At 36.7% G+C, this 18,576-nt stretch overlaps 1 protein-coding gene across 1 annotated transcript in view; it reads right to left on the bottom strand.

Moving 5' to 3' along the window:
* Positions 1-8,717, bottom strand: part of LOC139979746 (pikachurin-like) — a 102,307-nt gene extending 93,590 nt beyond the window's left edge. Inside the window, exon 1 of the mRNA XM_071990825.1 lies at positions 8,075-8,717. Within this exon, the coding sequence (XP_071846926.1) occupies positions 8,075-8,186 (112 nt within the window). The 5' untranslated portion in view covers positions 8,187-8,717. The remainder of the gene's footprint in view (positions 1-8,074) is intronic.
* Positions 8,718-18,576: the final 9,859 nt, after the last annotated feature.

Here is an 18,576-nt window from a genome sequence, read left to right as displayed (position 1 = left end):
CAAAAATATACAGTACGTACTGCACCATTATGGTAAAAAAATTCATAAGCTAAATATTTACTAGTTTATATCAAATTCCTAATTTGGCTATACATGGCGACTACCTTGTCTAAATTGTCGTGCATATTTTCATTTTATAATTCGTGGCCCAGATTGTGGGTTTTCAGCCCGGGAGGGTCCAGGATTTTAAAATAAAGAGGATGTGACCCTGGGGTAGTTGAATCTGACTCTTATTTGAGAGGGTCTGGGGTCTGAGGCATATATATATAGTTAAGTAATAGATTATGTTTCAACACATGGTTGTGCTTAAAAAAAGCATAAAATCTCAATACCTGTTGTGAACTTTCACATCTTCAGTAACTGTAACAATGGTCAAATTAAACTTAAATATAGCTTAATTTTGAGATATTATATCATGCCATCAAAATTCCTAGCGTTCAATTTCTTTCGAGGTATATGAGGTACAAAGCACTTTGGAATTCTCAGATCTATAGACTCAACAAGTTTTCAACATACATCCAGTTCCAATCATGGGGAGTAAATAGCAAAAAAACAAGTTTGTGCCCGAATTCCTTTCAAAGTTCAATGCTATATAACATAACATTTTCATTATTGGATATAAAATGTACACCACATAAACACAGCATGCTCAATTTCCCGTTTAACCAGAGGGCCTATATAGGTACATGTATGAATTTTGTGCCAGTATTTTCAAGATTTTTCTTTTTTTGTTGTTGTTGATGATGTGCGTCAGAGATCCTCTCAATTTGCTTTCTTTTCTATCAATATTCTGTCTTCTGGCATTTCATCCCAGAAATGTAACCAAACACGACTACTCAAATCCAACTGCTTTATATCTTTCCCTTGGCTTTACCCTAGGTACCTGGGACACCTGTAGCTTAGCATAGTTGCTTTGAAAATGTCTCAATTTCCACACATTGTGGAGATAAAAAACAACCCGCCTATAGATATCAGAAAAGAACTGTCAACGACTTTTAGCGGAGGCTCTCTGACAGTGACAGGTACAGGCTCAATCAGTAAAAGGTTGAACACAAGCTGATCTAATACCTAAGCTTCCTTTTGCAAAGTATCGTTCCTTGCTCTGTTTCGAGAAACGGCATCAACAGGGTGCATCCCCCCAAAAACAAAACTGGGTAAAGAAAATTGATTATGATCACAAGCTGTCATGTCAGTGAACTCAGGTATTACCTTACACCTTTACCATACCATAAACACTCCCTATAATAAATCTGCAATATAGGTTAAAAGCGTCATGGAAAAAATGGGGAGTTTCACTTTGAAAAAAAAGATTATGGAAAATGGAAAGACCATCAATGTTACTAAAGATATGAATATTTGTGTTAAAAACTGTATTTTTGCATAAAATCAAGAAAAGCATCCATGTATATTAGTTGATTGGGGAACCAGACTATCGGTTTGTCATTTTTTATCTCTTTACATAATATCATCTAGACAAATACAAAACTTCACAACATTTAGAAAAATGCTAAAAAAAGAAGTAATTTCTCAGTATTGATACATCGTTAATATTGTGTGTTTTTAATAATTCCTTATTAAGACATTAATTTTATTTTCATTTATGTACGTATTTTTTTCTCGGGAGTCCTTTACCTTGTTAAGCCTGTATTGGCTTTTTAGAGGACTTCCCTCCACATGTATATATTTATTATCTGTGGAAAACCAAATATATAAACAAACAAACGAACAAACAAACTGTACAGCACTTGTATAGTCAGGGTTTATAGAGCCGGAGATGGTCACAGATGATAATAATACTACTAGATCTGCTGAATGATGAGAGTTTTGAGGAGGAGAGGAAAATAAGCTGCAAATATAGCCAGATTTTTTACACCAACTGCAAGCTATGATAGATACAGAGATATAGAGAGTAAGATATAGAAGCTGTAGGCCTATATGCTATCCATGCAGATAACTTTCTCATCAGAAAATTCAAAATGGATACATGTATTTTAAGGAATAACAATATGAGCAAAGAGAGCAGTTTTATTTTATTTTTTAGCAGATTTTTTATCATAAATTGTACCGATTCCTGGCAATATTACATAGGAGGCATTAGAAAATGTCTTCCTCCAAGAAGGGAGAGTTTCCCATTAATCCTGAGGATGCACCTAACATAATATCCTTTCATTCACAGTAAATACTGTACACTCATAATAAAAAACATTTTATGAACTTAAATACTTTCAATGTTTGTCACTTTGGAAAATGAATCCCACAAAACAAACTTTTGAACTTTGACATTAATGTTACAATGACCCCGGTAGACTAAGTACTTGTTTAGAAGATGGGGAATCTGTCAGCACACAGCAGACACAATCTGGAAATTTCACAGTTACATATATACAGGGTAGGCCCCTACTTCAAAGAATGGTGTGAACAGTTAGATGCTTAAAGGTCTGCTGTATAGACCCCAACTATAGCACGCTATCATAGAAAAGTTTCTTGAGATGACGTAATCAACCTACCTCGGTCGTAAAATGACCTCTTTTTACCAATTAGTCTGCATCGCCTGCCACATAGTTTTTCTTGTATGAGGTACGTTCTTTGTGTGAACGTTACATGATTAACTAAACTGTAGAAATGAACATTTATCCACACAGTGTTTACACAAAGAGCCCAATGGTGTTAAGAAGTTATGCAGGCTAATTGTAGAGCCTGAGGTCATTTTACGACCGTGGCAGGTCGATTACGTAATCACAAAACTTTCCTAGCTATAGCGTGCTATAATTGGGGCCAATAAAGTAGATCTTTAATACATGATACAAACTCTTTAAACAACTACAGTGAAGGAAGAAAAAGATTTTCCTTTAAATTTATCGTTACTTGAATTGTACAAATACTAAATCAAAAGCAACTTTCACGCCCTCGTGAAATTATGATAAAGCATGACGAATCGGATATTTGATCGCAGAGAGATCTCATTTACTACCAGGCTAATCTAGCACGAAAGCTTCAATTTCTGATTTCATCTAGGGGGAAGCAAACGGGCGGGCGATGACGCACCATCAGCCCGGGGCGATTTGAGCTGTCTACTGAGCCATATGTGTAGTCATGAAACAAGTCGTCACCCGGTCGGGATAATTCCCTTATGGCAGAGGATACACCACAAGCATGATATTCTTGTCTTTAAGCAAGGCAAAAAAAATCCTCATCTTTCACAACTCCTGAGCGAGAAAATCGATGACTAAAAAGTTAGTCAGGATTTGTAACAGGATCATGGGCTTAATTTTTAAACCACTCTTGATTAGTTAATCATGTACTAAATTTCACTAATTAAGAAATGATGAAATACTGAACTGTGTGCTGTTAACATACATTGGAATTGGGTGAGAACATGTAACATACATGTATGTATACCTATTTATAAATGCATGTGATGTAGTGGTTGGAAGGCATGATCATGTTCTTCAAGTGGATGATTAACAGAGGATGAGGGTAAAATACAGTATAGATGTTGGCACTTGGCAGGTCTGAGGTGATGCTTTAGGGGAAGAATTAATTTGTGTTTCATTCAACTATGATAAAGACTGGTTATGTTTCTACTCTTTGAATAAATTTATTTTACTGACATCAAATTTATGATGTACCGTTGAATGGTAGAATCAGGAAATTATTATAACTTAGCGTTCAAAGTTTCTGTAGCAATTATTGAAGGATATCTGAACATATGTACAGTAATACAACATTGGTTCCTGCATAAAATGCAATTTTGCACTTAACAAAGAAATTAACCCAGTTGCATAGCATTTTGCTATGCAATACCCCATTTAATTATTCCGTTATAAATATTTTGGCTGTACTTGTGTCAAATGTCAAACAGTTATAAAGTTTGTTTTTGGTTAGGACATTTTATTCATTAACAGTTATACTGAAATGCAATTAGTTTATACAATAAGTTTAACCAAACCAACTTACAAATTGAAGCAAACATATATTCCAGATAATTAATACCCTTTATGATGAAACAGCACATCTATAGCTAGGAGAAAACAATTCCATTAAGCAAAATTTTACAAGATTTTAATTTTAATAATTTACTAAGTCTGTTGTTAAAAATAATTGTATTTTATACTAGACAAGCCTAAGGCTCCCAACAAATGGATTCATTTATCAGATTCCATTAATAGTAAAAAATAAAACATTTATATCACATCTTCATTTACATTTGCATTCAGTCTAAAACAGCAAATTCTATAGAAAGATTTTTAAAATATTCTGCACTTATTCCACATCTTATCAAATTTCTGATAAGTTTCTTGGTACGATGCTCATGGCTCGCCCTGTCATTCAAATCCAATACTTGAGATAGATTTTTAGTCCTAATCTTTGACAACAAAGGGGGGGGGGGGGTGGGGGGAGGAAGAGGACTGGCTGGAGCCTAAAGTACTGGCATTTTTCTTTTCTTTTACAGTTTTGAGAGATGCAGCTGTGACAACTACTAAATTGATACATGTATATTCACTATTATGAATAATTTATTCTTGGTAGTAAGTAATCCATTTACATTTTGTTCATATATCTTATGTTACAATTATTATTTAAAGTTCTACATGACTATTTTTCCAAACAATTTTTGTGGTTCAACCAACGAACATTTCAGTTCTTGTACCATTTGACGAACTGTGCAGTACGCGAGTACCATTAAATATATCTAACGCATAGATACCATCATTTTTAAAAAATTTAAGAAAACATAACTTTGCATATATACTGTAACATATCCAGAGAACATTAATGAACAAGACTGCATAAAACCAGTTGGCTATTCAAAAATCCAAATATCCACTGTTTGAAATTTCATTACCTGCAATATGGCAAACAAATGAAAGAACCAACTGAAAAAATTCCCCTAACAAGTACTGTGCACAGTGTACAGTAGGCCTACAGTACAACATTTAAAGTGTTTGGAAGGATTCATCCAACGAAAACATCTCAGGCATTACATGATGATGGTCAGACCACCGCAGGGAATAATTTAAATTTAAATTTTTGTGTACTTTTAGCAGTTTTGAGCTATTGAAAGTTCTGAATTTTGTCTATTATAAAGTACTGATTCCTGTGTTAAAAAAAAAGCTATATAACCAGTACATCTTCCGACTTTTGTGTAGTAATTTGACCATTTTGCATAGCATTTTGCAGATGAGATGGGATAGTGGGATACTGGATAAAAAGTATTCCCTACAAAATTCTGCAAAAAGAAATAATTTTTCAATTCTAATACTGTACGGTAGTATTACAACTCCCATTTAACTATACTTAGCCATGGGGGCAACAAGGAAGTTTTTATAGAAGAAACTTCATCGAAACTAATAGTCTAAATTTCCACTTTTTATTTTTTCAGCATTGTCACTTACATTCATTTGCATATATCAGCAACTAGTGATTGATGAAAGAGAGATTACTGTCATAAAGTTTTTACTTGGCGAACTCTAATTAACGAGTACTTAACCTTTTTGTAAAAATTGACAATTTTGTTGGCCCAAAAATAATGCATGCACACCACACCTTTCTTATTCATATTTTAATATCAACCAATCAAATCATCTCTATCATGTGAGATTAATTCTAGCTTTTCCAATCTATATCTGAAAAAAAACTTGATCTTTTCAAATATTTTGATTGACAGCGTGATAAAAAATGAGGTTATTTATTCAGAGCTCAATAGTAGCCTAAGAACTTTTTTAATTTGACAACCCCCTGAAAGTATTCAAAACAGGAAACATCCAGGGCATGTTTCTAAGGTTGTTTGTTTATCATTTATGGATCATGAAGTTATTCCACCCCCCCCCCCCCCAAGGTCCATAGAGCTACCACAATAATGTCAACAATATTTCAAAACAACTCACTCCATGACCAACATTCATTCAAGACAATTCAGAGAGCAATTGGAAAAGAAGTACAAGGAAGCAGCGCCCTTAGCAAAGCTGGTTTCTGATAGAGGGCAGGGACATGACCGGTTTCAGAGGGCACTTAGGTCCAAGAGAAACTGTCTAGTTCCAAGCTGTTCCCAACAATGTATCAGCTACATGTGTGTACCATGGGTTTTGTCACACTTTTACGGTTGTTAGAGATGAGGTCAATTAAATGGAATCTGTCAACCAGTGAGATTAATTTATTCCTAACCTATGGATTATAAATCAATTTTATATGTCATCCTTAACGTTTTTACTGTCCGTCCATCGCCCCTTCAACACTTAATATTGGTCATACCACAAATTTCACAAATTTTAGCCACTTGTTATAAAAATACCAGCCTATGAAAAGTCTGACCAGTTGGCTAAAAATCCAGTTCTCTTCAATGACATTTCCCTGAATTACAACACACAGGAAAATGCTTGTTCATGGACAGGCAGCCCATAATATTTCTACAATAAGAAGAAGTGATACAGGGTGTATAATAAGAACCAGTTATACGGGGCGTACATATGTTGGGTAAGGAAGCCATGCCGATTCTTTGACTGACAATTGCTAACTGATACATCATATGTTTAAGCTGTTAATGTCTACCGGCAGAAAATCGCCAGGTTTTTTTTTTCTACTAGTAGACGGCAAAATCCACTGGCTATTTATTTAAGCCAGTAAATAGCCTGAATTTGGAGGCTGAACAGGTTGACAATTTGATTGCATAAGCCTACATACTGTAAAACAGTACGTTAAGGTTGTCTATATAGGCTGTCTATAGACAAAAAAGCCTGTCTTATAATTATGCAATCGTATTCTAATTACAATTTTATGTGCACTTTATCATTTTATCTTGCTTTGAAAATTAATGTCATAGTTTCAGTTCAATACATTTATTTTACTCTAGATGTACTGTACATATCCTTCAAGGTGAAACCAAGCTTGGAACTTGAGTAAGTTGAAAATGCCTAATTGCAGGTTTAAAGTTGGATACATGGTAAGACCCCTCAATTTCCAAAGAAACTATGGCAGGTGTCTGCATAATTTATGAGATCTAATGTTGAAAAACTATCATTTTGTAAATTTTCATAAAAAATTATGTTAATACGAATTTTAACAATTTCAACATTTTCTTTCCTTTTTTCCCCTCTCTTTTTATTCAAATTAATTAGGAGCCCTAGTATCATAGACATACAGTGGTAAAGTATGGCATGTCAAGTACAGTCAATATTTGGTATGCAAGTTCCATTACATCCAATTGTGATTGTTGGAGCTGAAAAAACCTACCCATTTCCACCTTCAAGTTTTATGTCAAGTCATGAGTGCATATAACCTTTTGGTTTGTCATCCTTTAAGCAGAAATAATCTTCTAAACAATTTTTTTTTTTTTAAATTCCTTAGCAAAGCTTCAGGATGAGAAAAGATTGCAAGCCAAGAAAAAAAAAATAGCCTCCTATGATGACACAAAGGTTATGCCTACAGTAGGCAGTGCCATGTACAGACAAGCACATACTTTTTATGGGATTATGGCACAGTACATACGGTACATACACCTATGTTTTCTTATGAGTTTTCCAGATCAACGGAAATCATATAGCCTATCAAGAACTGTTACTGCTTGTGTTCAATGAAAAGAATGAAAGAAATATGTATGCCCAAATCAGTCTTTCTAGACCATTCTTATTACACTGGTTACATTCCTATTAAAACAAAGTATAAAGTATGTGTAACTCATTTGAGATCATGAATGTGTTTTCCAGCTTCATCCCCCCCCCCCTCTTTTTAGTAGACTGTGCCATAACTCAGGTAGGTATAGAATCACCACCATTAAATATTAGTGAAGGTACAGAAAGTTCCATGGAAATATCCCATATTTTCCTCAACATATTGTTTATATTTCTAAGCTAATTTAGATGTACATCTTGCTATGACATTGCAAAAGTTTGTTATGTAAAAATTCAGAAATTTATATGACATTGAGTGCAATTTGTCAGTTCAACGTGACTCATAATGGAACCACGTGGCACAACCATATTTCTCCATCACCCCTGCATAGTCTTCATAAGTCAAAGCACCCCTTTTTGCACTACCTTTATTCGAGGCAATTAAAACTTGGTTGAAAATTGCTTACCTGAAAATGTCATTTCCCTCTCACCCATCTTTTCACTGTGTCTTTTGGGTGCTCCATTTGAGCCAAAGATACACATGCAAAAGACAGCTAAAGAAACGAAAAAGGACTCCATCTTTTGATCCCTTTCAGGTATATCAGTCAAAAAACAAAACGCCCCTTCTTCCCATGTGACATTTCCACGTCAATAATTCATGAAAAGATAGCCATGCAACCAAAAATTCAAAACGGAAGCTAGGCTTTAGTGGTCAATGGCTCGGACGGTGCTAGCTAAAAGGCTTAGGCTTCCTGTCAGCACTGAATATCTCATAAAGTACTAGTAGTTTGCCACAGCGGCGTGACGTGAGTCTATCAAGTTGAACTTTGTAGGCTGACTTATCAGAACGCACTCCAGAGTTAAATTGTATAGATTCCGAGTAATAACTTCCTCTCTATCACTTCGTTTTGACATGGAAAATCATTGAAAACCTTGAGCTTCCGGGGAAGAACGCGAGATCGATATGGTTCAGGCGTGACGCTAAGACAAACTTATCCAGGGGAACCGTAACATTGCTCTTGTTATCCGACGAGATACGAACACACATACGTATGCACACAGACTACACGTAGGCCTATGTAAACTGTAGACGAGACTCAACTTACTACTACTACTAGCATGCGTATTTCAGATATTGAACTATAAGGTGAAAAGTTTGAGTTTGATCATGCGCATGCGCATATTCCATACAGCATTTTTCCCGAAGGCCATTGGACTGAAGTTTAACTGACCCCCATTGAAATATCACAATACACGAGTGGTAAATATCATGCACTTACGTTTTTCGCTTCTATGTAACAACAATAACAGGTATCAGGAAATATGATTTGGTTTCATAACATAAAAAAGAGTACATATAAACGGAACCGAAGTTTACAACTGAAAAGCTTACACCTCATTGATTGTCGCATTTTAAAGAGTATCTGAATTGGGGAGTTTAATCATGGTACTCCTGAAAAAATATTCAATCTAACTTAGTCAAGAAAAAACTATTGGTGTCTATTGGAAGTATTTGGTGTCATAAAACACAAACGAAAACGTTTTCTCTGCAGAAGCGTGTATATAGTACAAAATATGACGTCAAACAATACGGTTAAAAAGCTCAGTTTTGGGTAAGTATTTCAAACCGCTCCCTACTCGCACTCGTCTTCCTCCTACTTTGCGTCTATATTTATTTCTTTATTTTCGTCTTCTTATATTTTTGTCCTTGTTCGTCACCTTTCTCTATGCGCATTACAATATCATTACATATGAGGAAGAAACCCATGATTTTCAGTTGTAAATTGAGATCCACCTTTTCTAACTGTGTGGTCTTACAAAATGGTGCAATTGAACTGTGAAAGTATGTTGTTACGTTAACTTGAGAATCCTAGAAGAAACCAAAATGCAATGGGATGGGGGCGGGGGGGGGGCAGTGTGAAAATATAGCTTCCTCGGTTCAAAAACAATTTTGACATTACTGTGGTAATACTACAGGAATAAACCACCAAAATCTCTCTCCAGTAATGAGAAGAACTACCACCACCTGCGTGAGCCTTACGCTTGAACAGACTTACCAATTTATTAATAAAATATTGCATCCTTACTAAAGTGTTAATGTTCCCAGTTAGTCATTTTCTGTAACTATAGTTATTGCGAGACAGGCTTCAGCTAACTTAGTGGTGCTAATAATCCCTCCGTTATTAAGTCTACTCCATAAATTGTATGAAGCAGCACAAGCGTTTGTAATGAATCCATATCTTTGGGTTATGGAAACAGTATAAGGTTAGAGAGTCTAGTTTTGAGACATCGACAACATTGGCAGTATCATAGCAGTTTATCTTAGGCCGAGTGAGAATTTTTTTAAATATATATATTTCTCGTCCGACTTTTCTTCTTTTCGGGGGGGGGGGGGGATGGGGGACATATGATATCATACTATAGCACTTTAGGAAATTAGCAGCAAAAGATTTTCGCATGGCTTCCTGGATGTTATGGAACAACTAAGTTAGCTTAGTTTAGTGATTACCAACGATTTAGGGAGCCAACATAAGCTCATTTGAAAGTTTATAAGTAAATCAATCAAGCAATCAATAAGTGAATAAGAAAATAAATATCCATGTGATGATTGTGGCTGATCACAGGCTAATGTTAAGCCTTCTCTTGTCGATGAATATTCAGAGAGTTACACGTGACAGGCATGTGATCATCGCATCCATTCCCGCTCCCAAGATGGCCACTTTAATATACCCAATACGACGGACGAGACTTTAGTTCAACGTTCCATGACAACATTCTGAAATACTTAAGGAACATGATGTACCCGGTTCATTATCACTGCAGTTCAACTATGGTGAACAAACTTGCTAATTCGATACCCTACGTAGTAGTGTACTTCTTGTTACCGTTTTTGCCTTATCCAGAGTTTTTATGAACTTTCGTAAAAATTCAAACAGGAACCTAACAATGTTACCTACAACAGAACAAACTTTGGGAGGGGATGGGGGGAACTGAATAAATTTAACAAAACAATACTCCTTAGGCTTTTCGAGACACCCAACCCACCCCGGCACCGCTTCAGACAATTGATGTGGAATACATCTTTGGTTGTTTGAAAGCTTCTTAGAGTCACTTCCATACCGCCATTACGGAATTTGCGAAGCTAATTAACTCAAATTAGGTTTAATTCAGTGGAGTGATATTTTAGCTCTTACTTGCACTTTCTCTATGCTTCTTGACCCGGTTTCCATTGTTTAATCAAGTACCTATTTATACATAGTTGGCTTATGTCTGAAAACCCGTGATACGGTTTAAGAATACAAATCAATAGTGAGTGAATGAACCGGCTCCAAAGCTAAATTTGTACGTTTTAGACGAAAAACACAAAACGACCGAAGTAGTGGCGCTGTTTTGAAATATGCCCTAGAATAATTATGAAATTGGTGGAGCTATTTCTCTATATCACTCAGTGTCTTAGGGTGGCATACTCAATGCGGTCGATATCAACACCGTTTGTTCAAGATTGTGTTAAAGAAAACAAGAGAAAGAACATCTCTTTAGATATGTTAGCATATAGGACATGCTTCATGGGGATTGTATGTCGAACAACATGAATTTAAGTACATGTGGAATGAAAAGTTGGGTTTATTGAGGCAATATTGAACCACTTTGGAAACCATAAAGAATATGATATTAAAATGACACTGAAATGCAATCTGGACAGCTAGTAGTGGTGTTTCAAGTTATGATGCAATAAAGCAACATTTATATTGTGCCTTCAGTCATCCCTTAAGTCAATTTTATGACGTGGTCTATTAATTTATCTAATAATTGAGGTAAAACATCAAATTAATCTAAATCAGAGCCTCTATAACGGATGGACTACACGGACTAAGATAATTATCAAGCGTCAATATAGCGTCAATACAAGCGTCAATACAAGTTAAATGACCAAAAATACAAAGAAATCAAACAATTCTTCTTTTTTTTTTAAATTTTAGTTGAAATTCATCGCATTTTGCATAAGTATTTTAAAAATTTATATCTTCACACACAAGCACACACACAGTAAACAAAACTAACAAAATAAATCAATAAACTATCTATTTGTAAAAAAGACAAGAAAAAAGAAGACGATACATATGCCTATGTAATATTTGGCTTCGCAAATTGGTCATATGATATCATATGAAGGGCAGAAGAAAACAAAGGCTCCAGATAATTTAAAATACGATTGTAGGTAACTCAGATTCAAGCTTTCCACCCAGACAGTTACAAAATAACACAGGTCTATATGTAAAACAATAATTAATAAATGAATGGAGATAATTATGATGGACATGAGACAGAAACAATGATGAGATATGAGATACGTGTTACGTGACTTGCACAAAAGGAACAGGTGCGTATCCAGGGGGGGGCGTTGGGGGCGCGCGCCCCCCGGGTAAGAAAAAGAGGAGAGAAAAAAAAGAGAAGAAAAAAAGAAAAAAGAGGGGAAAAAAAAGCAGGAGGAGAGGAAGGAAGAGAAAAGAAAAAGAAGAAAGAGAGAAAAGGGAGAAAAGGAGGGAGTAAAAGAAAAACGCGAAGACACCGGGAAGAGAAAGAGAAACAGTGACATCATTACAGCGCTGAAGGGTAGCCAGTGACGGATCAATGATTTCGTAAAAGTGTGACTCACCCTACCCCTTACACCGACAACTCCATTTTTTGACGTTTCCATTTTCCTCTCTCACTAATGATCTATATATATACTATATATGGTCTATCATAACGCGTGTGTAGAATTGTGCTATGAAACCAACTGTGGCTGGTCTCGAACTCGACCGTGTCGTCGGGGAACATGACGCATTTTGGGATGGGGGCGACCGCCCGCCCCCCCCATTCAGCATTTTTTTAAATGATATCGCTAAGTAATTTCAAAATAGAAAGTGCTTAGATGCAACTTACAAGGCCTGGGAAGTGTCATTTCCAGCGATCTGGGAGACCAAAATTTGCTTGTACGCTTCGCGCTAACAAATGGTCCTGGGTAGTGCCATTTCCAGCGATCTGGGAGGCATTTTCGGCCAAAATTTTCTTGTACGCTTCGCGCCAACCTATGGTGGCGCTACGCTTAGATAATTTGCCTACAGGCTTCGCCCCTCCCTTGGCAAATTCCTCGCTACCCTCGTTTTCAAATTTGTAACAGCAGATATCACATCATATCAGTGAGCATGAAAATGGCGTTCCAGGATGAAAAGCCTCAAAACTGTCCGACTTGCCTGAAAAAATAACCAAAAATTTTCGCGCGCGAAGCGCGCGTTCAACGTCTTAATGTCAATATCATATAAGCAACCATCGGTTATTACATCGCATGCCATCATGTACCGTTCGGTCCGTTCAAATTGCGCAGTATACCGCGGGATGCTAATGTAAACAACGACATGTCTCATGTAGATGTATAAAAAACATGGAGGTCCAATTATGTCAAAACTCTCTTTTACATTAGTAATGGCGAATTAGGGGCTGCACCCCCGCCGCGCAGTGGCGGAGCGTCCATACGGTCAGGGGGCGGATGCCCCCCCCCCCTGACGGACTCAAATGGACTGCTGGCGCCTTTTTCAGCTCTTTACCACTTTTTACTTATTCGTGATTATTGATTTTTTATTGCGCTCTCATCTACTTATTGACATTTCTCACATTTTGTTGGTGTAATTGGCGATGACACCTTATTCTTCGTTTATCTGCAAATTAGCCAGGCCCGGAAAGGGTCATTTCCGGCGATCTAGGGAGTATCTTTACTCAAAAAATTTCTGTACGCTACGCGCCAACCAGTGGTGGCGCTCCGCTTAGATAGTGTCGAAAGCGCCCCTACAGACCATTCTCGCCCCTCCTGACCAATACCCCTAGCTCCGCCACTGCCGCCGCGCCTCCTACGCCTATGTGTGTAGTGTTCGGTTGAAGGAAATATCTGCTATTTTTTCATTTCCTTTGTCAATTAACTGTGTCGGAATTTTCGAAAATTTCTGACCAACATTCTGCATCACACTTCCCTCTACTCGTGCAATTTTGACCGGTCTGTTATGGGTTGAAGGAAGTTTTTCTATATTGGTTGTCCATAGATGACATTTTGTACAACATTATGGGTATGTTTTCAAGTGAGTTTATTCACGAGAAATGTGAATTTTCAAATTCTAAACAAATACGGGGCTTAAAACCTTGAAAAGTGGGGCTGACGGGTATTGTGGGCCGCGACGTAGAATCACCTACAAAAGCAAAGACCCACAGGAGATGCGATCAGGTCGAACATGATGTGTGCCGGGTTGACAATCTTCAAAAAGGTTATGGATGGGAAAAAACTATTAGGAAATACTTGGTTCTCAGGCAAAAAGTGTACATCTGGTTGGTCATTTCAAGCCTGAGAAGTGCCGTTTCCGGTGATCTGGGGGGTATCAAAACAAGAAATTTTCTTGTACGCTGCGCGCCAACCGATGGTGGCGCTCCGCTTAGATAGTAATTCGCGCCCCCCGGGTTTGAAAATCCTGGATACGCGCCTGAGGAAGATATGAAGTAGGACATAAATTCCGATTTTTTATATATAATTTTTTAGTAAATAGGGCTACGTTTAATCACGAACATAAATCAAAATGTACAGGATTATTATTTTAAACTGTTAAACACGTATATTACGGTACTTTAAATGTTATTATGGTGGGGGGGGGGGGGACTAACCTGCGCTGTAGCGGACTTCGGCTGCGGAGTGATCGGTAATGAATAGAGAAGAGGCAAGTTCGTCGCGAATAGCGATTAAACAGAATACCCCATCAAGTAAATTCCGTTAGCGAGATATAATTGCACAGAATGTTAGTCCAATTCCAAATGAACTTGTAAGTTCCTCAGACAGGAGGAATGAGTGAACGGGACGGTAAGTTCAACAACAGAGAAAAAACGCTGACGATACAGCCTGGAAATCCGTTGCATAACTTCTTGAATTAAATGAACGTTCCAAAGTAATAACCTCTAAGCAGGGAGTTGTTATGGAACTTCCTGCTCTAAGGATATATACTTTTTTAAGAACAGTCACCAGGAAAGAACCTGGGCCCGTAAAAAACTAAACAACGAACAAAGATGTTAGTACTTTTCACGTGACCTGCCTCGCGGCCGACCGGCACTGATACCCAACCCCTCCACACAAACAAAACTCAAGCAAGCAAACGCCCACCGACCAGCGGAGACAAACACCACCCACCCACTCCCATCCGAATATTGAAAAAGCTATAAACGGACGACCAGCCCACAGCGAAAAAAAAAAAAAAAAAACCTTCCGGCCAGCAACACCAACCCCCGAACAAGGCAGCTCCAGATAAACGGCGAAAATCTCCTTCAATCTGAAGCCGAATGTCCGACTTCCCAGCCTCAAGGACTGACTGCCAAGGGGAAATGATTCCCCTAAAAAGTATATCACATCTAAATCTCCAAATATGTTTTAGATGTAAGCAACGAATCCAATACATTGTCAGCTTGTTCACGTAAGAACTAAAAAGAACAGAGAAAAGTCATTGCAGTCCGACGTGGTTTCTTTGATGGCACCTGAAATCCATAAATTCCTCGCAGTATTGTGTTGCACGTGAGGAAACACCTGTGAATGCCATCGTTCTAAGTTAAATAAAGTAGTGGATTGAAATGTCAGCGGTGTAGCAAAAAGCAAGGGAAATGTTTCGTGGAACTGTAATCATTTACATAAACATTCATTAACATATATATTTACATAAAAATTCCATAAACAGTTAGAGAGTTGTTGACAATTGACAATTCATAATCTTGGACGTTAAATATGAATGTAAGAGACTGACTTCGGTCAGCTTGCGGCTTTGATAGGCCAATGAGGCTTGTTTGTGAGTTCCTGCTTGCAGGAGGATCTGAAATACATACATACATTCATTTCAAATATTCGGAATATCATACATTGAGAACTTTATTAAAGTAAGAAAATATTTGAAAGTATGCAGTCTCTGAACATAATAGAGGGCGATGTTCTGAATTCGAAGTTAAAAGACAAAAAAATTGTACACGGTTTCAATACGATTTTCATTAAGGTTTTGGTCCTGATTTAGCTGCAACTATACCGGAACAAACCAGCTGTATTTATGGCTATCTAGATGAGAAGACTACTAGTTCTATGATTTTATCCGATACCACTGACACTGAACTACTGGATATTAGAAACTTAAGCGATAAATCTTCTGTTGACGGTAATGATATCAGCATGCACTCAGTGAAAAATACCATCTCCCTTATTATCCGACCGTTTACCTTTATTTGTAATAACTCGTTTTCTACAGGGGTTTTTCCCGACAACATGAAAGTAAATATGTCATACCTGTATTTAAGCCTGGTGAGATGAATGTGTTCACTAATTATAGACCAGTTTCATGAAACTGCACATATCAAAGTACTTGAAAAGTTTTCGAAAAACAGGCTGGATAATTTTCTTGCCAAGCACCATCTCCATTCTGAGAGTCAGTATGGTTTCAGGCCTGGACGGTCTACATCTATGGCATAATTAGAATTACAAGAAAACATCACTACCTCACTAGATGATATAGGAAATAAACTATTGGAGTCTTCATTGATCTGCAAATAGCTTTCGACATATAGTTGAAGATAGTTTATAACTTAGGAAACTTGAACATTATGGAATTCGGGGAATTGTTCAAAATTGGTTAGCTAGTTATTTGTCAAAAAGAAAGAAATATGTCCAAATCAGCGACTTTAATTCAGAGGGTTTGAATGTATAGTATGCGATGTACCTCAATGGTCTATACTTGAGCAAATTTTTAGAATTTGTCATTTTTGCTGACGATACTAATAGTTTTTGCTCCCATGACGACATCGAAATACCATGTAAAACTATAAGCAAGAAACTCCAAAAACTTAATTTATGGTTAAGTTATAACTCAATATATTAATAAGTGTAAGCTCACTGGTTAACGCCGGTGCCTTCCAATCATAAGGTCCCCGGTTCGCGTCACTCCGAGATTAATGTATGTCGTTCAGTTACAGAGTTGTTGACAATTGACAATTCATAATCATGGACGTTAAATATGAATCTAAGAGAATGACTTCGGTCAGCTTGCGGCTTTGATAAGCAAATGAGGCTTCTTCGCGAGTTCCTGCTTACATGAGGATCTAAAATACATACATATATTATTAGCAAAACCAAGTTGCATGCTATTTTCCAATCGCCGTTTCAATGCTGATCTGGACATTACTATATAAATGAGGTTAATATAGAAAGAGTTTATGTGACGAAGTTTCTTGGACATGTAACCTACTTATAGATCATAAACTGAACTGGATAAAACACAATTTATCAATCAAACTTTCTAAAAGTATCGGAATTAAACATAGGACCACCCGTCTTTTAAATAGTGATGCACATTATATGTTATACTGTGCGACTTTCATTCCATACCTCAACTATTGTGCTGAAGAATATATGCATGGGGAAGTACACTTACCGTATAAGTGTAATCTTTCATCGCTTGTTTTGAAAAGTATGCTGTATTAGCCCCAAATATGCTAGATATTCAAATATGGTCACCTTTGGTCAAAATTCGTAATCCTTAAAAATGTCTGAAAGCCATTTGGAGAGTGAAGACCTCCAGGAAAGTACTTTTTTAAACTTGTAGCAATTACAGTGTGCTATAATTTGGGGCCAATACAGACTACCTTTAAAGCAGAAGGTCATTCGAATAATATATAATGAACACTTTTCAAGCTGATAGGTATGAACTGTTTTTTGAAGTTAAAACGTTAAGATTGTCTAACATTAATGAGATTTAAGCAGAGGTGTATTTATGTTTAAAGCTTATTACACGTCATTGCCACCTTCATTGCAAAGTATTTTCTCTTTAGCATCAAATTACAGATGTAAGCAAAAGAAGGAAAATCAGTTTAAACAAAGATATGTAAGAACAAGGAAAAAAAAAACTTTGTATTTTTAGTTCAGGGTCAAACTTTGGAATTCACTTGATGGTACTATTAAACAATGTAACTCTATAGTTCTTTAAAAGCAAAAATAAGATTGGAATCTCAGATGGGTTCAAGTTAAGATTCATTCATTATGTAAATATGAAACTAGTGAAGCTTATGTGTGTTAATGCTTACTGTTTATTTTTGCTTTCTTAACCATTTGATCCCATTGTGTTGTTTACAAGTGTACATTCTCTTGATGTGTTCATAGTCATATCCTGAGAAATATTGAGAGAGCGCAGCGGAAAACGATTTAATAAGTATTGCACTTTTGTTTTCTCATTTTCCATGTAATAAAGGTACAATAATATAACAGTATCATGTAAATATCACTTGTATTTATACATATATGTACACACTAGTCTCTGTTTTATTATAATTCTGTGTGAAAAGAAAATTACTTGCTGGAAGTAAATATATTAATGAATGAAATTAAGGGAGGGTGGGAGAGCCGGGAGGGGGGGGGGGTGAACATTGAACATGGCAACTCACCTCTTTGTTTGAAGTCATCAATTTTAGAATTTATCTAAAGAACCGTCAAATGAGCAACAATTTTCATTCAGTGACATGGGAAGGACATTTCGTACAAGTGGTTCCATACTACCCAGAAAACTGATTTTACGCATCTACGTCATGAAGATACCACTGTCAATTTATGACGTTGACAACGATGATGATGGTGCGAGCATTTTAAAACTTTCAAATTTACATAAACCGTAGAAAATAAGGCAGAATGTGAAGGCAGGTACCTAGTTAAGCCCAGTTACACAGTTGTAAAATCCAAGTACATGGAAAATCCCCTCTAACCCTGACAAATTGGTATTAAAAATGCCCTCTTGCTTCAGCTTTATTTAATATCTATGTAATCGTGGGCAATCAGCTAGCGCATTCGCCTCCATGTTGGACTTATCGCATTCCTTTCCCAAACCTTCCATGTTCTTCTTCTTTAGTCTACATTTCTCCTACCCCTCCCCCTTCC

The sequence above is a fragment of the Apostichopus japonicus genome, chromosome 2 (assembly GCF_037975245.1).
Source record: "Apostichopus japonicus isolate 1M-3 chromosome 2, ASM3797524v1, whole genome shotgun sequence".
NCBI classification, from domain to species: Eukaryota; Metazoa; Echinodermata; class Holothuroidea; order Aspidochirotida; family Stichopodidae; genus Apostichopus; species Apostichopus japonicus.
Note: the sequence above shows the minus strand (reverse complement) of the source record. Positions and strands in the feature narration are given on the sequence as shown.